The 26561-nt window shown below is 38.7% G+C and overlaps 2 protein-coding genes across 5 annotated transcripts in view; one reads left to right on the top strand and one right to left on the bottom strand.

The window, feature by feature from the left end:
- Positions 1 to 7601, top strand: part of LOC114065441 (histone PARylation factor 1) — an 11974-nt gene extending 4373 nt beyond the window's left edge. Inside the window, exons 3-9 of the mRNA XM_027899360.1 lie at positions 786 to 945; positions 2979 to 3165; positions 3643 to 3741; positions 4771 to 4921; positions 5646 to 5733; positions 6317 to 6489; positions 7345 to 7601. Coding sequence (XP_027755161.1) covers positions 786 to 945; positions 2979 to 3165; positions 3643 to 3741; positions 4771 to 4921; positions 5646 to 5733; positions 6317 to 6489; positions 7345 to 7476 — 990 coding nt within the window. The 3' untranslated portion in view covers positions 7477 to 7601. The remainder of the gene's footprint in view (positions 1 to 785; positions 946 to 2978; positions 3166 to 3642; positions 3742 to 4770; positions 4922 to 5645; positions 5734 to 6316; positions 6490 to 7344) is intronic.
- Positions 7602 to 9403: 1802 nt separating this feature from the next.
- Positions 9404 to 26561, bottom strand: part of CLCN3 (chloride voltage-gated channel 3) — a 58596-nt gene continuing 41438 nt past the window's right edge. For 2 of the 4 annotated variants that reach the window (XM_027899354.1, XM_027899355.1), the window contains exons 8-13: positions 24815 to 25360; positions 20721 to 20907; positions 18997 to 19395; positions 16533 to 16749; positions 14128 to 14203; positions 9404 to 12457 (exon numbers count right to left, since the gene is read on the bottom strand). In XM_027899354.1, coding sequence (XP_027755155.1) covers positions 12299 to 12457; positions 14128 to 14203; positions 16533 to 16749; positions 18997 to 19395; positions 20721 to 20907; positions 24815 to 25360 — 1584 coding nt within the window. In that variant the 3' untranslated portion in view covers positions 9404 to 12298. The remainder of the gene's footprint in view (positions 12458 to 14127; positions 14204 to 16532; positions 16750 to 18996; positions 19396 to 20720; positions 20908 to 24814; positions 25361 to 26561) is intronic. The other 2 variants (XM_027899356.1, XM_027899357.1) reach the window with 1 other exon arrangement.

Genomic DNA, 26561 nt, shown 5'->3' with positions numbered 1-26561 from the left:
CGATGCGGACGGGACACTCGGTGTCGCTGGATACCTGGCGGCGGCCCCGTTTCTGAGAGGAATGCCCTCCGCCTTGGCCTCTCCTAAGAACGGGAAAGAAACCTGGCTGCTTTAAAGAAAATCCTTATTCTTTCAAGTAGGGGGTAGCTGAGGCTACTGCTCTAGTGGAGTATGGGCTCAGTATGGATCATTTCCTAGTCTGCTCTGGTTCACGTCACATCATTTTTAACAGCAGCTTCACCTTTAAGCTACTTTTAAAATGCTGCTCTGTAAACTGCGCTACTCCTGATGATGAATAGCACAGTAGTAGTAGTACAGACTAGAGGGCTTTTGTTATGTCATTTTGTTGTGTCATTTAACCAGACATGACAAAATAGTATCCCTACTTTCAACTGTCTGTAAATGTGTAAATTTATTGGATGCAGGCTGTGGTGGGATTGGAAATGGTCATTTTAAAATAATTTAGAGCTTAGATTAAACTTTGGGGTTGCTTAGTCCTTTGCTTAATTAACTAATAAAGGGCTTCTGTTGCTTATATCGACTCATCAACATAAAAGTAGCAGTTTGCTACTTCATTCATGTTTAGCACACGTCAGAGACTGCACTTCTAATGGATTCTGTCCAAAATCAGTGTTCTAATCTGTATATATGCTGCTTTAACTGACAAATATGCCCTAGTAGTCCTAATCGTTGTTCCTCCATTAATATAAAGCTTTGTAAAATCCTTTGGTGGAGCTGATGCAAAGCAGCTAAATTAACTGTGGGTTTTCTTTTTTTATCTACAGACTGAAAAAAATGGAGCTGTCAAGAAGAGAAGATCAAATCAGGCAGATATTCCTGATGGTCTTTGTCAAGAAGCAGAAACATGCTATCGGCTTAGACTACCTGAGGACTTCTACCAGTTTTGGAAGTTTTGTGAGGAACTAGACCCTGAGAAACCAAGTGGTGAGGTTTTAAAATTTGCTTTTTCTAACTTTCACTCTCAAAACCAGCCTGAAAGCAGGGAAACTGAAGGTGGGTCAGATGCATTCTAATGCAGCTTCAGTTTTTGGTTAAGATGCAGGATATTTGTGAGTGTAAACAGGAATCCTGCATATCCACGTACTCCATGCAGAATCCACGTATTCTTCAAGCTTTCTAAAATATAATGACTTCAGGTGTGCAATACAAAGGGACTAAATGTTGTCTAAATCTGCTTTTCTCGCAGGTACATTTAAAATGTTTGATATGGAACTCAAGTTTCCTCAATGTGTTGCAGTTTAACCCTAATCAACAACTAAGCACTGTGCAGCCACTCACTCTCTCCCCCTTGGTAAGAGAGGGGAGACAGTCAGAAGGGTAAAAGTGAGAAAATGTGTGGGTTGGGCTAAAGGCAGTTTAAAAGGGAAAGCAAAGGCCACATGCACAAGCCAAATAAAACAAGGAATTCATTCCCATGGCCAGGCAGGTGTTCAGCCAACTCCAAGAAAGTAGGGCTCTGTCACAGATAACAGGTTACTTTGGAAGGCAAATAGCGTCACTCCAAATGACCCTCCTTCTTCCCCTAGTTTATATACTGAACATGATGCCATATGGAATGGAATATCCCTTTGGTCACTTGGGGTCAGCTGTCCTGGCTGTGTCCCCTTTCAGCTTCTTGTACTTCCATAGCCTTGTCGCTGGTGGGGTGAGAGGCAGAAAAGGCTTTAACTCAGTGTAAGCACTGCTAAATCTGGGTTTCAACCTCCTCAAATTTATAACAGAATGTGGCATCCCTGTGTGCTCTAGAAGTGAAAATTTTTTTTCAAGTTATAGAATGATTTGGGCTGGAAGGGACTATTAAAGTTCATCTAGTCTGATCCCCTAAAATAACCAGGGACATCTTCAACTAGCCCAGGTTGCTCAGAGCTCTATCCAACCTGGCCTTGAATGTTTCGAAGCGTGGGACATCCACTACCTTTCTGGGCAACCTGTTCCACTGTTTCATCACACTCATCTTAAGAAATTTTTTCCTTACATCTAGTCTGAATCTACCCTTTTATTAGTTTAAAACCATTACCTCTCGTCCTACTGCTACATGCCCTGCTAAAAAGTCTGTCCCTATCTTCAGTACCTAAAGTATTTAAAGGCTGCAGTCTCCCTGGAGCCTTTTCTTCTCTAGGTTAACAACCCCAACCCTCTCGGTCTGTCTTCACAGGAGAGATGCCCCAGCTCTGTGATCACCTTCATGAACCTTCTCTGGACCCCTTCCAACAGGGCCAGGTCTTTTCTGTGCTGGGGATCCCAGAGCTGGATGCAGCATTCCAGATGGGGTCTCACCAAAGCAGAGGACCAGAATCCCCTCCCTCGACCTGCTGGCCACGCTGCTTTTGATGCAGCCCAGAATACGACTGGATTTCTGGGCTGCCAACTGCATGTTGTCAGCTCGTGTCCAGCCTCTCACCCACCAGCACCCCCAAGTCCTCAGCAGGGCTGCTCTCAATTTGTTCATCCTGCAGCTTGTGTCGATAACCAGGGCTTGCCTGGACCCAGGTGCAGCACCTTGCACTTGGTCTTGTTAAAATACATGAGATTCCCATGGGCCCACTTCTCAAGCATGTTCAGGTCCCTCTGGATGGCGTCCCATGCTTCAGGTGTCAACAGTGGCATTCAGCTTGGCATCATCAGCAAATTTGTTGAGGGTGCACATGATCCCACTGTCTTGTCTAATTGATAAAGATTAATATTAAACAGTACTGGTCCCAGTACAAACCCCTGAGGGACACCACTCATCACTGATCTTCATCCAGATGGACGGGATAAACTGTTGACAGCTACTTCTTATAAGAAGTGTAACAACTCAAAATGAAAGCTATCTGGACAAAAAGAATGTCTCAGCTTTCCTAGTAAACACTGTTTGATGGAATTTGTGGAAGCTTTTTTGATACCTGAGTGATGCAGGAACTGGCTCTAGATACGCACCCACCAGAAGGTAAATCAATTCATGCTTTGCTTTTCAGATGCACTTGTGTCAAGTCTTGGACTTAAACTGGTTGGACCATATGATATTCTTGCTGGAAAACACAAAAAAGCAAAATCAGTAGATGTGAACTTCAACCTTCACTGGAGATTCTTCTATGATCCCCCAGAATTCCAGACTATACTTGTTGGGGATAGCAAAACACAGTATCACATGGGATATTTCAGGTATTTAATTTCCTGTATGCTCTTGCTGGACTATAATTATGCACAGTTTTTTGTCCTACTTTCTCCATGAGACCTGATCTGAGACCTGTGCACAATCATCAAACAAGAATCTTTCTTTTCTCTAGTAGGATATTAACATATGACTTGATATCTTTTTATTAAAAAAGATCACAGGTACTGGAGTTGAAGACTAGATTTAAATATTTATTAAACTACCTCCCCCAACCATCCAGACCACCTTCACTTACAAATCTTTAACTTTTGCCACGATATTTGGAACATGTATTCCCTCTGCATGATGCAGCAGATGCAAGCTCTCTTCAAGGCATGCTGTAAGATCTTAGAGCTTTAGATCTAAGAGCACTTTTTGATAGGTCTGAAGGAGATGGTAGCATAGTGAGGAAGCAAATTAATTTTGCTTTGAAATAAAAGAAATAGACACAGCTTGACTATTTGTGTGTACTTTTTCTTCAATAGGGATGTGCCAGATGAGCTCCCAGTGTGGGTTGGTGCAAATGAAGCTAAGAAGGGCTGTGTGATTTCACAAGTTGGTGATAATGTCTTTGCAGCAGTCAAGTAAGGTTCATACTTACTTTTATTTATAAAAAATAGAATAGAAACTATTACTTGTGAGGTGTGTAATAATGCAGCTAATGCATTCATGTGTTTTTCTTAAGAAATTCTCACTTACTTTCTGCCACTGCTAGCAAGTCTTAAGCTTCTCTCAAGCCTTTATAGGTTTTTTGACAGTGTTTTCCTTTCAGAAGTAAAATATATAATTGTTAATTATGTCGTTCTTTAAATATGTTGGCAGGAATAGTCTCTAGGGGGGGAAAAGTACCCCCTGGGGGTGTTAAAATACTTTGTAAGTAAAGGGCGGGCATCTCAAACAGCAGTGAAGGAAATCTAGGTATCGCAGAAGCATTTGGCTCTTGTTGTTCTTGCCTATGTAAAAATACATTCCTTATGTGTATAATGAGTAAATGTAAGAAGTGCCATTTCTGACCTTGGGGCAGGATAACATTTATATGGATATGTAATTCACGATGATTCATAGGGCTTTACATGATTCCATGTCAGGAATGTAAACAACAGACCTCATCCCTGCCGGTTAAAAATAGAAAGCTCTCTAAGGACAGACGCGTGTCAGTCGGTGAAAGCAGGCTGAATAATGGCTCCTGCAAAAGAGTCCTTGTGCAGTGCAGAGTTAAACGAGGACACTGGTTTTGAAAGCACCATGAGGAAACTCATAAATATGTATTTGTGTGCATGACTTGGATGACAAATGATGGATATGGCACGAAAGCAGCAAGCTTGAATACTTAAGATAGAAAGATGAACAGCTACTGAGTTCAAGAGAATCTTCAGCACCTGCCGATTGCATAAACTAGATGCTAATGCAGATACAGATAAGAAATGCCCAAGTACTGTCTGTGCCAAGCTTTTGCTCCTTCTTTTTAAATGAGGCTTGCATTTCCAAGTCTCTGTGTAAATAAACTCAGGACTGCTAATCTTCATTATAAGAACTGGAGGTTTAGTGTTTAAAAACCTATAGATTTGTTTGTTTGTTTGTTTTCTGTTAAGACATGTTTTTTCTGTTTGCAGATTATTTTTGTCAAAAAAACTTAAGGAAGTGACTGATAAAAAGAAAAATGCTGTTTTGAGAGACATAGATGACAAGCTAACAAGGACAGCAAAAGATCTGGGTTATTCTCTGGAACAAAAAACCATGAAGATGAAACAGAGAGATAAGAAAGTATGACTTTCCTCATCCACTGGAGAGAACTAAATTCTGTTAAACTTTTTTCATTTCCTTTCCTGTTTTGTTTTTTTGTTTTTTATCGTTCCAATTAGTAAGGATGCTTCATTTAAGAATTTCCAGAGCTAATCACCTCTCTCAAAAACTTTTTAGGAGAGGGAAAATTAATACAAATGTGTTCCAAATAAATAGGACTACATAAAAACACATTATGCTTGTAAAACAAAATTCAATTAAAAAAAAAAAACCACACCAAAAAGAACAAACCACCACCAAAAAAGCTACACTAAGGGCAGTAGTCTAAAAATATAGAACAAATGGAAGGCATGGAGAAAACTTATTGAAGTGGAAGATTATAAACAGTTATGTTGGATCTGTTAGAAACAGGACCATTAAGGATGGTATGGATAGTAATAGTTTTGCACACCTATCAGAAATAATTATAGTAGGAGATGACTAAGCAAATAAGGTACAGTGCTACACAAGTGACTACAAGGGTTCCTAGATTTCAGAGCTTGACTGAAATGGAGTTTCCAGTTATTTTAAACTTTGGCACTTAAAAGTAACTGCCATATTATGTGAAACTGAGTTGATGTCCTGGAGCCAGGACACTGTATTAGGTTTGACCAGCAGTCAGGTGTTAGTGTTTAGTGAGGTGAGTGGTTTTATATCACAGTACTGTCTTATGGTGCTATGTTCTATTTCCCATCCCTTTATTCAGGTGGTGACCAAAGCATTTCATGGAGCAGGTCTGGTTGTTCCTGTAGACAAAAATGATGTTGGATACAGAGAACTTCCTGAGACAAATGGTAAATATCTCGTTTGCTATATTCTTCTGCTTTATTTAATAACCTTAAGTCACACAGACTCTGCAAGAAACAAACTCCATTCATATTTTCTACATAGAGTGAGTGGTAGGAGTAAAAGGTAGAAGTCTTAACCACCACACTCAAAGTATTGTCTTTAGATAAACCAAATGAAAATCAATGAAACATGTTAAGTCTGAAATAATAATTCCTGAAGTAGTAGTTTAGATGTTCTTTTGTATTGGCACAGCTGTGCAGGAAGTAGATCCAAAAAAATGATCTATATTCAGGGACTTTTGCCTTTATTTCTTATCCATCCTCTTCTTCCACTGTTGTTTTAAGCAGAATCAGTTCCTTGATGCAAGTTCACCACACAAATAAATGCTTGTCTCCCTCCATGAGGGAACTGATAAGAATGGGCAGGGGCCAAGAATGAGCAGCCAAGGAAAGGGGTAAGCTTTTTCACCAGCAGATCAGGGTGTGCCCACTTAGCTGACACACAGGTATGGTTTTGCCATAGACTATTCTGTGCAGTATTAAATTTATTTCTTTAAACATCTGGGTATTTGACTTTGGTTTTTTGCAGCTAATCTTAAAAAAATTTGCAAGGCTATTGTTGATGCTCCTACTGATGATGAGAGAGTGAAGGCTTTTGCACCCATTCAAGAAATGCTGACCTTTGTTCAGTTTGCTAATGACGAATGTGACTATGGAATGGGGTATGAACTGGGCATGGACCTCTTTTGCTATGGATCACATGTGAGTACAACAATCATACTTCACAAAGTTATGGGTTATTTTATACGTGGACCAGGAATTGTTCTGTGGTGTAGAATAATTATCCCTAGAAATCATAAAAGTCTGCAAGAATATTCTTAATTCATGAAGACTGTTAGAAAGTCACACTTAGGACGTTATTCTGTCGTGAATTTAAAACTGTGCATAGGAGAGCCCAATCCTGCAATCCAGAAGTAGAGTGCAGAATGTCTGATCTAAATACACTGAATAGTTGGAGCCCCCTGTCCCCAACTACTTGTATAGACACAAGCACCCAAATTCAGCTGGATCAAGAAATGGACTATAGTAACCCCAGCTGGAAAAATGGGAATCCAGTCAGTTGTCTGGCTGCCCTGCCTCTGGCTGTGTAGGGCACCTCCCACCTGGGGTCTCTTCCCTGTTTCTGTGTTAAAAATAAGTATCATCAATAAGTTGATTGACTTAATAGCACTTCATTATTGATGAAAATTCTGCTTAGTGCTTTTTGTTCTGTGTTAGTTTATTTTAGTTTGTATTAAAACAGTCACCCTGTTGATGAAAAGGGTCACATCTGCGATCAGTCTATCCCCTCGAGCTGTGGAGTGTGACAAGGCACAGGACTTCATCCACAGGCTGGAGCTCTTCATGCTGTAATGGCACCGTCATTTCCCGCACTGCTAAAAATAGTTTTCCAGCTCAGGTAGCCCCGGCTGACCGCGCTGTGGCTGTGACAGGTGTAGCATGAGGAGTGGGTGAAGGGAGCGTCGTGACCTGGGCAGAGCCCGGAGCTGGCGCTGCCGCGGCATAAACAAAGCCGCTGATGCCCAGGGCTGCTCTTGTTTTCCCTGTCTCCTGCAGTACTTCCACAAGACGGTGGGCCAGCTGCTGCCCCTGGCTTACACGCTGCTGAAGAGGAACCTCTTCGCCGAGATTATCGAGGCGCACCTGGGCAGCCGGCGGGAGGAGGGCCTGGACCAGCTGGAGCCCTGAGCCGGGCACGGGGGCTACGGCGGGGCGGGCGGCCTTGTCTGTCTGTCTGTGTGTATGTGTGTGTTTGCGGGGCTTTTTGTACTCGGTGGCGGTGTCTTGGGGGTCAGTAAAGCTTTTCTAAGGAACGCGCTGTTTCCCGGTGCTGGCTGCGTGCTGCGGGCCCGGCGGGGAGGGGGTGACGCGCCGGCGGGCGGGGCTGCGGCCCGGACACATCTGGGCCTGGGCTGAGGGAGAGCGGGAAGGAACGGGCGGCTGAGTCACGGGTGGGAGCGCCGGCAGGCACGGCCGGGTGACTGAGGCAGCCGGCTTGTTCCGCGCACACCTGCGGGGCTGCAGGGCTCTGCCGCGAGTGATGGTTGGTGCCTCCTCAGCCGCAGGTGCAGCGTTCCCGTAGCGCAGCGCTCCCGTCTGTGGCACAGCACTAAGGCGGGTCCTGGGGCTGGCTCGGTTTGGAGGAATCAAACGGGATGAAGGGAAGGCTAAGTGGCGGTACAGGGGAAATTCGGAATTCCACTGCGAGTGCTACCCTGCTAATCAGAAGCCATCCCCTGATTTCAACACTAACCTGGACATTTGAAAATGGAACCGAAGTGATTTTGTACAAAACAAAATGACATGTTTTGAAGTTCATTGGCCCACAGCTCTATGAGTTTTATTCTTGGGCAACTGATTGAAGTAACAGTCCAGAAACAATGGAAAATAACATTTGCTCTTACTCAACAGACTTGCCACCATACAGTGACTTCCATTGTAGCAATTCACATAATTACTAATGACAGTAAGTAATACTAATTACTACTGACAAAGATTACAGGCCAGGAGCAACATGCTCAACTTTACGTAGTTTCTACTTTTTTAGCCACAGATTGTACCTCCAATTCACAATATAGGTTAGAGTGCTGCAGAGGAGTATCTTCAGTTTTAAATGAATGAGGTAAATCTACTTTTGTAAATTTGACAACTTCACCTCTTTCATTCAGCATGTTCCATTTATTCAAGCACAAGCAGACAGAGTGACTCAGGGGCCTGGAATTTTGTTTTATACATAAAAAAGAGGTACTTTCTTGAATATTCAGTCTTATTTTACTTTTTATGTTCTAAACAGAATACACCTTCATATTAATGCCCTGTAAATTATACACATAATAAAAAAGTAGAATCATGGACTGGTTTGGGTTGGAAGGGATCTTAAAAATTCACCTTTTGCACTGTTATTTAAATATCAACTTAGATCTGTAACAGTGGGGACCTTAGACTGGAAATCCATACTCATCTATTCACGTGATGGAGAATGAAATTTGTTACACCAACTGAAAAATTACTGAAGTGCTGCTCCTCATTAAATGGGGGACAGACTTTTTATCATGGCCTACTGCACTACAACAAGAAACAAGTTTTTCCTATGAGTGGTGAAACACTTGAACAGGTTGGCCAGAGGGGTGGTAGATGCCTGAGCCCCAGAAGTGTTTGAGGTCAGACTGAATGGGACTTTGAGCAATGTGGTCTAGTGAAAGGTGTCCCTGCCCACTGCAGGGGTGTTGGAAGCGGATGATCTTGAAGGTCCCTTCCAACCCAGGCCATTCTGTGAATATACATCATCAACAGATGGCTTTTAGACAACAAAAGCATCATCCACTTTTAACAATTTTAAAACAGAAAAGCCAACTATTCAATAATTCAAAATTTAAATGTTTGTTTCGGAAAAAACCCTACCTAATAGTGACCTGTGTGATTGGGTTGATTTGGCTACTGATTTGTAGCCAAATACTAGGCCACGCAAAGACTGCACCTCCTAAAATTAATTCTTTCCTTTATCTGCTTACTAGTTTTATATGTAAGATTCCTAGCTGTTAACTTTCTCTCCGGGGAAAATGCAAAACCAACATAAATATTGTGAAAACAACGAAAAAGCATGACAGAACAATACATGGTCATACAGAAGTTTTTAATGTTTGATTAAATCATCACAGTAATGAGAATTTTTACTGTAATGATATGCAGCTCTACCACACTATTATAAATAAAAACATTAAGATCAATATTAAATACAGCTCTAGGCAACATCACAGATTAACAAAGAATGCATTCTTCATGAACCAGTATCTGAATGGTTGAAAAAATAAAAAATGCTGACACTTTCCCCCTCCCATCCACCACTTTTTTTTTTTTTCCCAATTAGTAACTTGAGTAAGGCGCTGCAAGTTTTACATTAGGACATTTTTGTTGCACAGCACAGGCACACATAATTCCTTCCCAGAACCTCTACTGAATGTTTACCAGAAGACATATGTCAACAGGGAAAGCTTAGCAGGTCAAGAAGAATAAACAGAGATGCACAATTTATATGCAGCGCTCGGGATCCACACAAATTATAAAACACAGCAGGGGTGTGACTGTATTTTACTTCAGAAAGTACAGTCTGTAGAATTAGGTGCAAGTTAATACAGCAGACACAGCAGTGTTTTAGGAGAGCATTAGACATGGCAAAAATTTCAAACTGATTTAAAGCAATTTTTGTATGTGTAGTGTGTTTATATTCTTCGACTGTAGGAAAAAACCCAGACAACTTCCAGAGCTGTCTTCTGTAAATAGGCCAAATCCTGATCTTTGTGAATTTTCTTCTTTTTCAGGCTTACGCAATGTAACAGCAAATTTTTAACCACCAGCACTGACTCCATCTGAAAGTGTGCAGGTGGTTGCTGCAACACTCCTGTTTTAACACAGCCCGATTCCCTGTTGCAGTTCCAAACCTGTTTTTAATTCAGGCCTGATCACTGTGAGCACACCGGCACATTTCACTTTCTACTGCTTCCAGTTGCTGCAAGAGATGAGATGATTAAATGTTGATGGCAGTTTTTTACCAAGAAAAATAGGTTAAAATTCAGCAGCGCGCTTACTTAAGTACAGACATTACTTTGCAGCTTGCCAAAAGTACCGGAATTTTGGTTCAGTGTGTTATTGTACTTAAGATAAAATCATACTGAGTACTTGGTGAATAAAGATGTTTGAGGTAACTGTGATGAATGCCATACTTATTATTTTAGTTTTAGTGCCATATTTTTGCAATTTTTGCAGTCTCGTGAGCATAATTGTTAAAAGAAGGAAATTTTATCCAACCCAATATAATAAAACATGATTTTTGTCAGCCAGATTTCTTAATTTTTTCCTCCCTAGGAAATATAGTATATTGCTTTTTTTCCTCTGTGTCCATTTGTGGTGGTGGCTTGATAAAATGAATATGAAACAAAATAATCTACTGTAAAGAAGTTAGGGATCTGTCAGTTCATCAGTTCACCTACTAGTGTGTGTGTTGCTGCTGAATTTTAAACTCCTGCCAAAGTTTCAAGTACTGCATTCAGTTTTCCCCGCCTGCTCAGGTGTGGCTACATATAATTTACACCTCTATGTACTTGGGAAAAAAAAAGGAGCCAAAAGCAATTACACAGTTGCTTTCTCCTATTAATTTTTAAACCCTGCAGGTTGTTTTTAAATAAAATTTTAATATTACTGTTCCAGTTATCTGCTAGTAAAGGAAAAAGGAAATCCAAGGTAACGGCAGTGAGAGTTATATTTGAAAATGATCTTGTATGTATGTTGGATCATAAAGAAGCCATTTTGTTGAAACCCTTCATCTAGTTGTAAACATTTGCTAATCCTCCATTACTTGCAGAGGATTATGAATTATTCTATAAAATCACATTAAAAAGTTAATTAGTTATGTGAGATATTAACTGATTCATATTTAATAGATTTTTTAAATCCATACAAATATAAATAAAGAATGGTAAAACTTCAAGAAAAATAATATACATTTAGTGCAAGTTATGAGTTACATTTCTTCCTACCATGTCAGCAGTGGAACATCTTTTGTGGAGAAGAAAAAAATAAAAATGACCGTTCTCAAATTTTACAGGGGGGGGAAAAGATCTCCAGTGTTGTAGCATGCAATTTTTACCAGATACACGTATACAGAATTGTTCCAGCTCTTAAACTAGTAGTATAGCAGTATTTTTCCTTATACTGCACAACATTGGTATATATCATAGTGTTTTCAATAATACAAAAATTGCATAAGACCAAGTCACATTATTGATACTTCCTGCAGCAAAACCAGCAGTATTTTTCTTTGAAATGCTAGTTTCATCTGGTTTTAGTTTTCTCATATCATGACAGCACATGGGTTGAAAGAAGTCTCACATGGTTCTTGCAAGTTATAACCTGTTCAATCTGGTTTTGTTGCAGTGGATCTGCACTGCCCCAAGCATTTCATGATGTACAAACTCACACGTTTAATGGCACAAGAAAAACCTCCCTTCTTGTGATCAAACCTCAGTAACTCACAGTACATCTCAATATGAGAAACAACTGCTTCAAAAGGGCACACCAATTTTAAAGAGGCTTTGTTACGGCTCAGGAGAGAGAGAAAGAAAGCTCTTCTGGAATGTAGAAAGGTGACGTGTAATAGTTAATACGTTTCATGAGTTAACACAACAGTTTGCAATGGTAAAAAGGGCAAGACCTTTCAGTCTCCACAAGATGGCTCAATTCAGAACAATCCCTCCAGAAACAGGGATTAATAACACATCTCTTCAATGCTGAAGTACCAGGCTGGGGCTGGAGAATGGCACGGCTCACCCACTGCACTATCATGGCAGACCTGATGCCTCGGGACGCATCCAGTGCAGGACAGCAGCTCTCCCTTCCCACACTCCCATCAGCCTTCCTCCTCGCCACATACTCCCCCAGACCGACTCCTGATTGCCAGCAGCACTGTCACACAAAACCCCAGCTCTCGTCTCTGATTTTAGAAGTACTCCCCAGACTAAAGTGTTGTGCTATTCAACAAATGAACCTCCTCTTCTGTTTCCTCTCTCTCCTCAGCTATGGGCTTCAGTTGAACATTATGGAGGCGGGGTCTTGGTTTGCCGTCTGGGCCATATGACGGAGGATATCTTTTTTTGTTATAATGCCAAGGAGGCGCCTGAAAAGGATAAATGGAAGACTGATATTAATCCAGGCAGGGAAATAATAAAGTAGAACAAAACTGCAGCCAAGTCCTTTTTGTTGACAGGAATAGAGCAAAAGTAAACAGCCTGATTTTCTTATTTAAACAAAAACATTTTATTTATCAGAATGTTGAGGAACCACCAGTTTGATAAAACACAGCAATGTTGAGACACCGTATCAGATGGTCTCTGACAGCTGTAGTCCATTTTAATGAAATACAAGTAATACAAGTAAAGCCCATCACAATTTTTATTTAACTTTTCGTTTCTACAAAAATCAAATTTTGATTAGCGTATGCCAACAAAAAAGTAACAAAGAGGGACAAAGAAAAGAGAGGTATGAAAAAGAAGTGATATTGATCCCATTTAATAAGGGAGATATGTTCCAACCTAGCCATCAAAGTGATGTACCGCTTGATGGCCCAAAATCCTAAAAGCAAATCAAATTCCCCTTCCCTCCATTTTAAAACCTTAAGGATCCTTCCAGTCTGATGCACTGGCTCAGGCTGAATGTATTCATAGGAGCACACTGTATCAGCCATGAAACTTTTGTAAAATAAACAACAGTTAAATAGTTTTTGGAATCCATGGCTTTAGAAAATAAACTGTGAACACTAAAAGAAAATCTTCATTTTCCAATTTAGATACAGTGCTCTTATGGGAGGGTCTTTCAAACTTACAACTGCGAAACATCAAATAGAGTGAGACTGTCCAAAAGGATAATATCACAAGAGAAGCAAAGAGCAGAATGAATGAGCTGCTGCCCTTGTTATTCTGGTTAGTACATTTCAATTTGTCTTATTAAAGGATGCATGAAATACTTGTGAAGTATTAGCATAAAATGAGAACATAATTAGCATGTTTTGCACATAAGCAGCTAAATGTGGTGGATATGTTTAGTAGAGATGTAACTAGCAACCCATGTCCAAATTAAGACAAAGTTTACCACCTATCTAAGGTTAGTTCACAACATCATGGTTAAAACCATATCTAGATTCTGAAGTCAACAGTCAACATAGCACCATGCCACTTAGTGGCTTTGGATATCTCTGAACATTTTATAAAGGGGTGCACTGACTGCTGTTAGGTATCAGCAGCAGAACCACATGACTTTACATAAAAGCATAGGACTTTACTAAAAACGAGTATTTTTAAAAAATCACGTTGATAAAGGGGGATTACAGGGAAGATCTAATGCTGCGGTTTAAACATGCTTGTCTTTGCTTCTCAGAAGATGTGATACTTTGCTATTTAACAGCTATTTAAAGCTGTCCTGATCAGAAAAAGAAATTGGCATATATGAAAGTCTTAATTTGCATTAGTGGGGGAAAAGTATTCCTAGGCATGTGCTTTCCCACCTGGGGAAATCAGATATAAACCACATGGATCTACAGAATCTCAACAACACAAGTATCAAAGTCCACTGTTTGCTTTCCTTTAATGTTGTGACTAACATTATGTCCACATTAACAGCTTCATTTCTACAAAAGGATTTTGCACATATTGTTTTATGGTTGAATACAAATTTTGAGCATAGGATGATTTCATTGTTCAGCCGATGTCATAAAAGCCCTGAACAGTTCACAAGTTTCATGCTTCCTGACTTCTAATGTGTCTAATTATGAGATCTGATATATCTAATCACCAAGGGTTCGACGTGCTGCTTTAGTTGCTCGAGATGCTCTAATATGTTCTTCTTTGTGATGATCCCCAAGACAATCCTGAAACAGATCACGTTATGCTAATAACTGTGTGAAATCAAATTAAAAAAGTTCTAATCATAATGGAAAAGGATTAGAATAGAGCAAAACTGAAAAAAAAAAAAACCAAACCTAAAATAAACCACTAAAGCCAAAACTAAAACAAAACAAAAAAAAAGAATGGTTGCAGGAAAGCTAGTGAGATGTAATTAACTGAAAACTTATTTGAAAGACAGTACCCTTTCCCAGATTTTACTTTTTTTCTTTTTCTCCCAAAACGCTGAACACAATTGGCTCTTCAGTGACCCCAGAGCCATACATTTCTCGTATCAAGTACACGTCAGGGAAGCATACTTTATTCCCTTCTCCCCAGATTCATGTATTTTTGGGTTTTAAAGGCACTGAAACTAAAATCTACTTTGTATTTCCTTTGTTCAGTAGCTATTTCTCCTCACACATAAAGATAAGTATTCACACTTTAACAAGCCACAGTAGATGAACAAAGTAGTAACTATGTAGAGTCACAGCACTTCAGGTTCGAAGCTGCTCTGGAGAGCTGGGTTATTTGGTGTCCCTAGAAAGAGCCAAATTTTAGCAAATTTTTCATTCATGACAGTATAAATCACAAGCAACTCCCTGGAATGGATATTCTGGTACAAATTAGGAAGTCTTTTTCTGTCATCAGCACCAATTTCTGCCCAGTCTGATCTGGACTGCAACCAGTATGCTGATGTGTGTTTTTATGTGCTTATATTCTGCTTGCAGGAAATTTGCCAAAATACAAAGTACTCCTTGATGTCCACAAGGCTATACAAACCCACAGCTAAATATCACCAGTACTAGTGTTTATGATCTGCTCTTGTTGTAATGGACAGTGTGCTCCTGGAATATCACGAATTTGTAAACTGAAGTAGGACAATAAGTATTAAACTTGCTGCTACTTTATCATAGTTAAAAATTTATAGTAGAGTTTGACATAGCTTTTGCATGATGAAGCTTTCTTTAGAGGTGATTTTAACATGAATGTCAATGTTTCAGCATTCAACCACAACAGAAACTGAGAAAAAAATTATCACAGTAAATATTCTTAAATGAAGTTCTATTAATTCAAATTTCCAGCTCCAAAACAAAAATAATTGCATGCCTTCACTAACTGCTATGTTCCAGATCACGGTATCCTTTCCCTACCAGAAAAAGGCTTTTAAAGTCTGATGCTTTTGATGCTTCTGGAAACATTACTTGCCATTCCATACAAAAAAAAAAAACAAAACAAACACGGGAGAACATTTAAAATAAACTGCTTTTGAAATACATCTGAAAAAAAAACCACTTGGAAACCAATGCAATATTTAAATATTTGCCATTTATACCAACAGTCCTTTGGCCCACAGCAAAACAAAAAGTCCCACCCATTTTTCCGATTTCTTGTCCTATGGACGTTGATCCTAAACATGTGGATGAGCAGAAAATGTTTCACTCCCCACGTGCCTTAAAAGACATGCTAAAGGGAAAGCAGATTATGGTAGGAGCATGTTGCATGTCAAGTGTTTAATGCAAGAGATACAGGAAAGCAGAATGGCAAAGGAATAGCTTCACAGGAAAAGATCATGTAAAAAAACAAGGAGTAATTTAGATAAGAGGCAATTATAATGAACATTTATGTTTCCATGCCTGGGGCTGATTTATTAAAGGGTAATCACAGGACTACTCCCTACAGTCTCATTTAGAAACATTCTAAATCTTAAAATTACTTTCCTGAACTATTTTGAACTGTAGAAACAAAAGTTTCTGGACTGAAGTTCCAGAACTAGCAGCAGTTATTTAATTGTTAGTATTCCAAAAACAAAAGCTTGGTGGTAATTGCCATCACTAAACTCCAGAGGATGAGGTATTGACTGGAACATTTTCTCCCTTTTCCTCCCTCTTTCTGAACCCAGATATTTGTACACGTTCAATAGCTGCTAATGCATGGCATGTTGCCAGAACGTAGATAAGAACAGGGTAATACAGGCCTTAGACTAAATTTCTGCAAGACAAGTTTTGTTTCCTCCTCCACAAGCAAGATGAATACACCAAACTCGCTGAATGGCACCTGATTTTTAACAGAACATCATAAAATTACTAAAATCATCTGCCTGCTTTCTTGGAATACAAGGGAGGAGTAAGAATTTTAGAGACGTGCTACAGCACAGCACCTTCTTAATGAACAGTTGGGGTCCTCAGTTGCAATACCAAACTTATGGGTTCAAATATCATGACTGTGGTGTATATCCCGGTTCAAATGCTCTGATGCTGGAAGTGAAAATTACTGTATTAACAAAATGAACAGCATTGCTGCCACTTTACTCACCCGTTGTGTGTTACAAGGCACTGCCTCAGACCCAGCTTCCGGAAAATATCCACCACTATTTCCATTGGTGTGTGGTCTGTCACGGTGAAAGGACTCATATCAAGTATGCTTCTGAGCTTCAAAGGTCGAGGGCTTTCTGCTGGAAGCGATGGGGTATGCTGGGCAAAACAGACCCTGGAACTGCCAACAATCCCTTCCTGCTTCTTTCTGGCACTTTCTTTAAGAAAAAGAGGGAAGGGGGGGAAAAAACAGCAGAGGAGGAAGAATTTACATTTTTGGAGTAAGGTAAATTAGTGCAGACAGACAGATTAATCAACAATACCAGACTGACGTTAGTGATGTTGATATTCTGATCTATGCTATTTCAATGTGTTTCCATAGCCACTGCTTTATCCCCAAGAAGTCTTTGTGCAGAAACCACAGAAGCTATCTACCATTTAGCTTTAGTCATTCTTTGACTACTTTTCTCATTCCAATAAGTAACTGTTATTTACTATAAAGAGGTGAAAAGGCATAAAAAGTACCATGCAGGAAGTGCACAGACAGCTGCTGAAGAAACTGTCAACAATCTCAACTGACAGCTCCCTTGTCATGATTCCAAGGGCTGTAATTACTATTGCTTTGAAACCAAAGAATTTCTGACCACTCTGAAAATGTTGCCTTCTTGTTTATAATGAATTTATTTTGCTTTTTTGTGAACTGAATCCTCTTCCTTTTCACGTGTTCATCACATTGGTTACATTCCCTCCCACATCCTGGACTATTTCACACAATCATAAAATCATAGAATATCTTGAATTAGAAGGGACCCACAAGGATCTTAAAAGTCCAACTCCTGGCCCTGCACAGGACCGTGCCAAGGAGCTGACCATGTGTCTGAGAGCTTTGTCTAAATACTTCTTGAGCTCTGTCAGGCTTGGTGCTGTGACACTTCCCTAGGAAGCCTGTCCCAGTAACCAATCACCTTCTTGGTGAAGAACCTTTTTCTAATATCCAACCTAAACCTCCCTTGATACAACTTCAGGTCATTCCATTGGGTCCATTCACTGGTCAACAGAGAAAAGAAATTGGTACCTGCCTCCCTGCTTCCCCTCACGAGGATGTTGAAGACTGCAGTGAGGTCTCCCCTCAGTCTCCTCTTCTCCAGGCTGAACAAACCAAGTGACCTCAGCCACTCCTCACACAGCTTCCCATCTAGACCCTTCACCATCTTCACTGCCCTCCTTTGGACACTCTCTAAGAGCTCAATATCTTTCCTATATTATGGTGCCCAAAACTGCCACAACATTCAAGGTGAGGCTGCCCCAGTGCAGAGCAGAGCGAGACAATCCCCTCCCTCGACTGCCTGGCGATGCTGTGCCTGATGCCCCCCAGGACACAGTTGGCCCTCCTGGCTGCCAGGGCACAATGACTCAAACCAGACACAATGCAAGACTAAGCAACTTGCACTGTACAATCTTAGCAGCTGACACGAGTCTTACAAGTGAAAGTGTATTATTAGAAGAATGTTCTGCTATTCCCCCATTTACTCAAGTAAATGCAAAATTAAACGAGTATATAATAATTTCTATATGTCTATAATAATTTCCAAGTTTTGGACATTCACATAAGTCCTACGTAATGTAATACCATCGTATATATGATCTTAAGACCATAGGCAAAAATTTTATTGAAGTAAACAGTGTTGTGTTCACAAATTATGTTTTAAAAAACTTTCAGGAGACATCTGTCTCTTTCTCAAGTGTCTTTGTTAAAGTTAAAAAGAAAAAATAGTATAGATGCAACTTTCATCATTTACTTCATGCACCAAATGTTACAGTTTTGGGTAGTGTCCTCAGAATCCACAGAATTTTTCTTGCTAGTACACAAAGCATTGTCACAAGTATCACACAAGTGCTAATACTCACCCACAGAAAGAGGGCCCAAACTGGGCTTGTGTGCTCACGTGCCCAGGGACAAATTTCCCATTACACAAGCAAATTGAAAAATAGAAACCTGAAATAAGTCTTTTTGCACTTATCGCTCTATAAAACAATCTCAGTTGTTATAACGACAGTAAATGACATACTGTCATAAAGAAATAGGATATACATTTAAAAATTACTCGGACAGTAATTCTCACAGAATCCTGCTGGTCTAAAGTGAGAAGTACTCAATTTTGAAGAAGTATGTCAGTGTAGCATCACTTGAGGAAATGAGATACTACCAAAAGCCTCCAAAAAATCAACAAAATACCAAATTAAATGATGTTTTGGCCTACTTGAGTATGACTTCTGTTTTTATGACAGGAGACAAAAACAGATGAGCATTTTCTTCGTTTCAGAGCCTGCTAATGAAGATCATAATATACTTAATAAACCTGAAATAAATCTAGAAACACACAGTAAATTCTATTTAAAATAGAAAATGATATAAAATCATTTAAATTTGCATATATAATAATGCAATGCTGGAAGATAATTACCTATTGCAATAGTTAAATCTCTTCTTAGAGCAAAGCCCACCAGTCTCTGTGATTCTTTCGACATAATAACAGGAAAACCATTATAGCTGGTTTCGTTGATCAAGTTTTCTATGTCTTCGACTGTCATGTTATCCTGTGTCAGAACCGCTAAAGGTGGATCGCTTCTTCGAGGTCTCATAACATCAGCAGCCAGTGTTGTGTGAGTAAATTCTTCCTTTGCATCCAAGAAAGGATATCCATTCAGTCGGATGTGTGCCTCGTAGATGCCTTCCCTACCAAAGGCATCTCCTACCCACTTACTGGTCATGACTGCAGCCATTAGGGGCACAATATATTCCAGCCCTCCTGTTAGCTCAAAGACAATAACTACCAGGGACACAGTCATCCTTGTCACACCACCTGCAAGAAAAATGGTAGCCAGTAACATTCTAGTGTAAGATAATTATGAATTTAGAATTTCCTGACTTCCTGTTGAGAACTACAAGCACAATTTTGCCATGAAAGGTCATTTGACAAACGTCCTTCTGTATAATACCAACAGAGAAGCAAACAGAGGAAATTAACACAAAACGTCTAGAAGTGAAAAAGAGAGTTTCAGGGAAAATTCACAGAAAGGGAGAAAATAAAGGGAATTGGAAAATATGTACAGTTAATTATCAAAAACTAAGAATAAAACTGTGTCTATCTCATACCATATCAGGGTTAAAAGTATTGTGAAATGCAAGGAAATCCAGTAAGATAAGAATTTGGAAAAAGAATGGAACTAATGCAGGAAGTCACAGGTAGTAATTCAACACTTATGTTGTTCAAAGAATTAGGAATTTAATGCTGTTGCTAACTCATAAAACTGAAGAGAACTCTGAGCTGATGAAAAAAAACTTTTTCTTGGACAACAGGAGAAGACAGGGATTGTATTTCTCTTTTTGTTAGTATTTAAGATGGTTGTTTTTTTCTGCCAAGGCTTCTGATGCCGTATCTTTATTCAATAAAAGGATATGATCTGTCTTTCAATGCGTTCAAAAGTGATTCAAGTTGAACTATTCAAAACAAAAACAACCTCTCCAAAACCTAAATTTTACTACGTTGTTTGATTGCCAAATGCACTTTTCATTAAAGAAGAGGTCTACTTTTTGCAAAATCTGTACTAACGGCTTTTAAGTTTAATCTCCAAGGCAACCAAGTTGGAAGCTAGGACAAGACAAGACCTTCAAAAGCCCTCTCCTAGTTTAGGTGCCCAGCTTAAAAATCTTTCCACGATGTGGATTTTCAAAAAGTTGTAAATCAGATTTGTTAAAAATACATTACACACTTCTGTAAGTTTTGTTTGGATTATGAATTTCAAGAACAATTTTTGCAATTCATGTAGATGTGGCAGCTGATCACATTACTTCTAACAATTTTAACTGTACTTGACCCTATAAATGCTCTACTTCATACATTTCAAGAAACTGATTTTTCTGACCGATGTAGTAATGACACCTCTTCATATCAAAAAGCAACCAGTAGTACTTAATTTTTCTATTTCTCCTCAATTTAGAGTTCATGTTATTCCTCAGATCCTTGTGATCTCAGGGTCTTGTGTAGTGACGTGAATTCTGAAGAGAGAACTCCATAGAAACAGGTGTTCCAAAACTGCCCTGTTTATATCTCCTTTACTTTTTTTAATAATTATTTTGATGCATGAAAAAATCAGATCCTTATTTACTTTGTTATATTTTATTTACCTAAGCACGCAGCAGCACCAACCATGGCGTAAAGACCAGGTGTAATACAGTCAGCTCCAACTTCACACCACTCCTTGAAAATGAACCAGTCATGATGGTAGTAAGCCAGCTGCTCCACTGCAATTCCTACAATCCTTCCTGCTATTGCTCCAATTGCCATACTAGGTATGAACAACCCAGATGGAACCTGCAACATAAACAGAACTGGTGTCATGTTGCTGGGAACAGACCTGACACGTCGCTTTACAAGTAACTTTCGTCTTCCAGAAGAGATGCAAATGCTCAAATTGTCAAGTTAAAACCATGTAAGCTGACCTTGAAAAGTCAGTAAAACTTAAGAAAATGCTACTGGTATCTCTGATTGACCTAATTAGCTAAAACCATTTTATGACCACATTTTTTTATATTTTACTGTACAGGACCACAAACTAGATTCTCAGTGCCAACAGCACAGTTCTTACCCTATGCACGTCCAATATGAGCCATGCTGCTAATACTGAAGTGTTCCTTACTATTTCCCATCTCCCTTTCTACTTCATGTTCCTCAGAGTCAACATTCACGTACTGAACAGGACTGCCTTTCCGAACTGCTTCCTGACACTGCTAAAAATTAGATGGCTAACTAAACAGGTGATTTTTAAAAGAGGCTTTGCTTACTATACTGACATTTCCTATACAAAGGAATGTATACAGAGTGATAAATACACTAAGAGAGGAAAAGGCAAGACAATCCCCATTGCAAAAAAGAGTTAACACATTAGGTTAAAAAAATGTTCCTACTGTCATTTTAGTTATTAAAATGTTTTTCTGCTATTACCTAAAACCTGAAAAGGGCACAAAGTGTTGTCACACCAACATGGCTTAGTAAAGTATTATTGCAAGCTTGCTTTTATCAGCAGCTTCATAAAGAGTGAGTGTTCATCTCAAAAACTGCTGTTGTGTATCTTCTCCTTAGGAAGTTGATCTTTCCAGGAAACATACCGGTGCCTAAATGTCTCATTAAACTGGAAATGCCTGCTGCTTTTCCTCACAGCAGTTGTTAGCATCAAAGTATTTTATACTGTGACTGAACTACAAATCTGACTACAAATCAGGACTAGAATTTTTACTTCATCTAAACACACTTCAACCCGTCAACCCATCAAAATAATGTCATTAAAAAATTGCCCTCCTGGTGGAACAAGACAAAGCATGTAATTTTTGTTGTAATGTACAGCTGTGAAATTTAAGAATTGTGCAATTCCAAACTACAGATTTTTGCTGTGGTATTTAATGGCAAGTGCAGAACCGTATTTCAGTTATTACTATATTTTGTCTATACTTATGGTTGTAAAGATTATTTCTAAGCAACAAATCAAGTAAAAACAAGCATAGCAAACTTTGTGTTAGAAAGTCAGCAGCACAGGTTTTGAGAAAAAGTTTAATAATCCATCATTCCCATCCTGAATTACCTAATATTTCAGTGTTGATAGGAGTAATAATCAATGCTATCACTTTAGTCTAATATTCAAATTGTACACTTATACCGTGCTGTTACTGCCCACAATTAATTATGCTTCTAAACCTCTAAGTGTTAAAATCAAATTCTTTTCCTGAGTGAAATTCCTTCTTGATGAACAGTACAAAAGTACCCCAAAAAACCTCCCACATTTCCAATATAACATAACTAAGTAAATCTTTGAAACTGCCTCACATTCTAGTTTGCTACAGCAGTATGCTGCAGAAATTAAGTCTCCACATGGAAATTGTATCCAAAGTGTTTCTAGTCTTTTGTTAAGGGAACTTTTTAATGCACTAGCTCCTTCTCTTCTTTCCATCATATGTGGATAATGGTTACAAGACTAACTGTAATTATGATTTTACAGCTGTATTCATTTGCATAAGCCCCTGGATCACAAATCACAAAGTGAAGAGGAATCTTCACAGAGAAGGAGCAAGGAAAAAAAGTTAAGTTCTTCCTTTTCTTCTCCAGTGCTTGCCAGCCTAGCTCAAGTTGCACTACAGAGGAAAAGATACGTCCTGCGGCACATGTATCATCTTTGAAACAAGCAAAGATCAGAATATGGGTACAGCTTTCCACTTCTTTGGCAGTGCAATGTGCACTCCTCAGGTTACGAGGCAAAGGTGGAATCCCACCCCAACTGTTGATCAGTATTTAGAAACACTAACAAGTCTACCGATTATAAGCAGTACGGTATACATACAAAAGCTTGAAAGGAAAAAAAACAAACCAAAACAACCCAAAAAACACCAAAGCCCTGCCATATCAGCCTCCCGGTGATGCTTTTTCACAGCAATAAGAGCAGCAGGAATCATTGGCAGCAGCTAAGTTTCTTTGCTTACCTCACAGGAAAACAGTTCCTGTGGGGAAAGACTTGTATCTGCAAGGAAGAGCCATGGAGAGCTCAGAGGATCCTTTAGAATTATTTAAATAACAAAGTTGTTGTTTTCCTTTTTTTTTTGTTTTTAATTTTGAATTTGCTCTTTTTATAGAGATAAAGCTTAAAATGCAAATAAATAACATGAAAGTGACATCCCTTCTCCAGATCCTGGCTGACATTCTAACCAACCACATGCTTTAAAGCTTAAAAAAAAAAATTTATGTAGCACAGTCCCATCAATGACAGCAGCATGACTCCTTGCCTATTGGCAAAGTAATGAATATATTCTTACAACTTCACAAAAATATTTCCACCACACTGAAGTTCCGAGAAAATGAACCAAACCCAAATGAGGTATAAGCTCTACCATTCTGTGAACTAGTGAATTTCAGTACACATAGTGTGACCCTGTGGTGACAACCCTGTGAGACAGAGCCAAATGCACACGAACACATGAATGGTAAAAGAAAGTCCTAGATGTAAATGAAATACAGCAAGTGAATACAAAACAAAACAACAGATTGGAGTTGTCATGTCATGGAATAATGTCAGAATTTTGGACTTTTGGAAGACTAGCATTTAAAATACATACAGTGGGTTTCTCTTACCCATCAATCAACATATGGAAAATAACTTCCAGTAGCAAACTGCAACACCTTTTAAAATATCAACACATGAGAACCATATTACTGTTCTGTCAAGTTACAGAATAGTTGGGATTGAACATGGCCACTCCAGATTTTCTACTATGCTCAATCAGGGTTAACTACAGCAGGTTGCCCAGGCTTGTAACCAGTCAGGTTATATTTCCAAGGATGTTCTCTGGATAACCTATTCCAATGATCAAACACACTCACAGAAGGGAATTGGGGTTTTATGCATGGCATTACATGGAACAGCAATGTAAACTGAAAAGTTAAAGCCAATTTAAAGGCAAATCCTGCTCAGTGAATGTTCTTCAATATGTCTGCATTAAGACATGTTTGATAATAGAAAAAACTACGAAGGGAGCCTGACAAGACAGACAATGATGAAGGTATGACAGTTATATGTCATTCAGCAAACAGTCACAGACTGGGAAAGGCTGAAGACATCTCCAAAACAGATTTACTAAACAACCAGGAAAACCAAAAAGTCTGCTGCTTCTGATGGAGAAGAAATTCCCCCTACAGTCACATAAACAAAGCTCACTTTCTCTTCATGACATGCAATACTGGAAAACACAGCAAAATAAATCATCATTATCTGCCTTTAACATCTACAGTAACTATATTCATATGAAAAATGAGAGTGGATTAAAAAAACCCAACCACCCACAAGTTGTTCAAGGGGTACAGTCTTTTCTTCTTCTCTGTAACAAAACTTGAGAATTTGAGTGGTTATATTTGAACTCTGCTCTTGAAAATTTTAGAGTCATCCCTATTGGTGAATCAGGCCATAGGAACAGCCATACATCCACACAGTTCCTGCTCCCTATTGCATTTAGCACATGTTTCTATTCAGCAAAACAAAGGGCTAATCTGAATTTAAATAAACTTAATATTGTTTTCTACAAGACTTGTTTATTAACCAAGAGTAAAAAGACCTTTTTTAAAAGAACTACAGATGAAAAGAAATCTATAAACAAAGCTACTGTCTTTGAAAGATGGAAAATGAGAAAGGCAATAATTAAATAATCACAGCAGATGACACAGCTATTGCATTCACACTTACCTTGATACCAAAGGTGAAGACTGTCATGATTATTTTAAATATGAGTGCTAAACACAACTGCCATATAGCTGAATAGACTCCAGTGCCTGCTGGACGGTCAGGAATATCATCTACTATTTTGCTTGCATTCATATCATTTCTGTAGTCACAGAGCGAGGAGGATTCTAACGGCCCACAGTCTGTGAAGAGCTCCTTAATAAGCTCACTGGTGTTTAGCCTTGTATATGGATTAGGAAATGCAATGACAGCTGTTATTGCTGCAACAATAATAACCTCCAGGACAGGATACTTCCCAAATTTTGTAGATTTGCGTCGACGACACCATGCGATATTTGCTCGAATGAAAAACGCTCCCCAGAGCCCACCAAATACTCCCAGAAGAATAAAAGGAAGCAGTTCAAAAAGGTACCAAGGAGTGTGATATTCCACGTAAAAAAGAACTAGGCGGCTATTACCAAAAGGATTGATGGACCTTAAAACAAACGCAGCTACTAAAGCAGCAAAAAATGATCTCCATAAAGTTTTCAGTGGGAAATAGTAACTGACCTGCAAAAGGCAATACATGAGAATTATTAGTAAATCGATTTAAAAAACTGGAAAGACAAGTTTATGCATGTGTTAGAGTACTGCTGCTCACATGGTTTAAGCTAAAAAAAAGTACTCTTAGATTATCAGTATTACTCTGATCACTTAGAGCACGGGCACTCCAGCACATCCTACATTTTTAAAAAGCTCTACAACAACTCATACTTGTATCAGTTTTAAAGTCAATACTAAAGCAGTACTGAAACCACTTCTTTTTTAAGACTGTTAGGAAATGATGCACAGTAATTTATGATTATAAGCTGCTCTATTTATGTCTCTTTTTAGCGTTCATGAGAACCAGGCTGTGTACTAGCTGCACTCTCAAATTTCCTGCTAATACAGTTTCATCTCCTTTCAACCTACACTGAAAGGTTTTTGACAGATCTGTTATTTTTTGGAAGTATGATTAAAACAAACAAACAATAAAATCAAAGTCCTCAAAACAGAATATGCAATTTCATATTTAAGCCCCACATAGCCTGACTTGAATTTCAAGATAGTTTTCTTCTGCATTTTTTTGGCAACAAAGGAATTTCTGAAAATCCCCTAAGGATATAAAAAAAATTATACATGAAAGAATATTTTGCTCCCTTTTTCAATTAATAGATTTTTCATTTTCTTAAAAAATGCCAATTATAAGAATAACATTTTTATATATTTTGAAAATGACTAATTAAAACTAATTTAATATAAATAACTTCTTGGAGAAGAGAGTTTGGTTGCCTTTCAGATCAGTTTTATAGCATATCTGTCCTTTTAATAATTATTATATTCAATTGTGTTCACTGTCTGAAACTTTCAGTAATATTTAAATACTTGCTTCACAAAACTGTCCAGTAAGTTTCTAAACCCTCTTTCAAAATGAAAAATAAGAGCTCTGTTTATTTGTTTTCAGAATAAACTCCTAGACTGAAAAGCTACTGTATCTCTATCTGTATGTAAACTGTAATTATTAATGGACTCAGCCCTTCTCCAGGAAAAAATAACTGAGAATAAAGGAAAGCTGACATTCATCCAAAGAAAAGAAAAAATATCTTTAGGAGGACTCTTGACTTTGCTATGTGGGTCAAAAAATAATTCCCTTCTTAGGAAAGACTCTCTGCAGCTTAAAGGAGTCTGAGATTATTTAAGCTAAAAGAGACTTTCTTACAGTATCTATCCT

Source organism: Empidonax traillii, unplaced genomic scaffold (assembly GCF_003031625.1).
Source record: "Empidonax traillii isolate 1590-97213 ecotype Southwest subspecies unplaced genomic scaffold, ASM303162v1 scaffold661:size936278, whole genome shotgun sequence".
In the NCBI taxonomy this organism is placed as follows: domain Eukaryota; kingdom Metazoa; phylum Chordata; class Aves; order Passeriformes; family Tyrannidae; genus Empidonax; species Empidonax traillii.
Note: the sequence above shows the minus strand (reverse complement) of the source record. Positions and strands in the feature narration are given on the sequence as shown.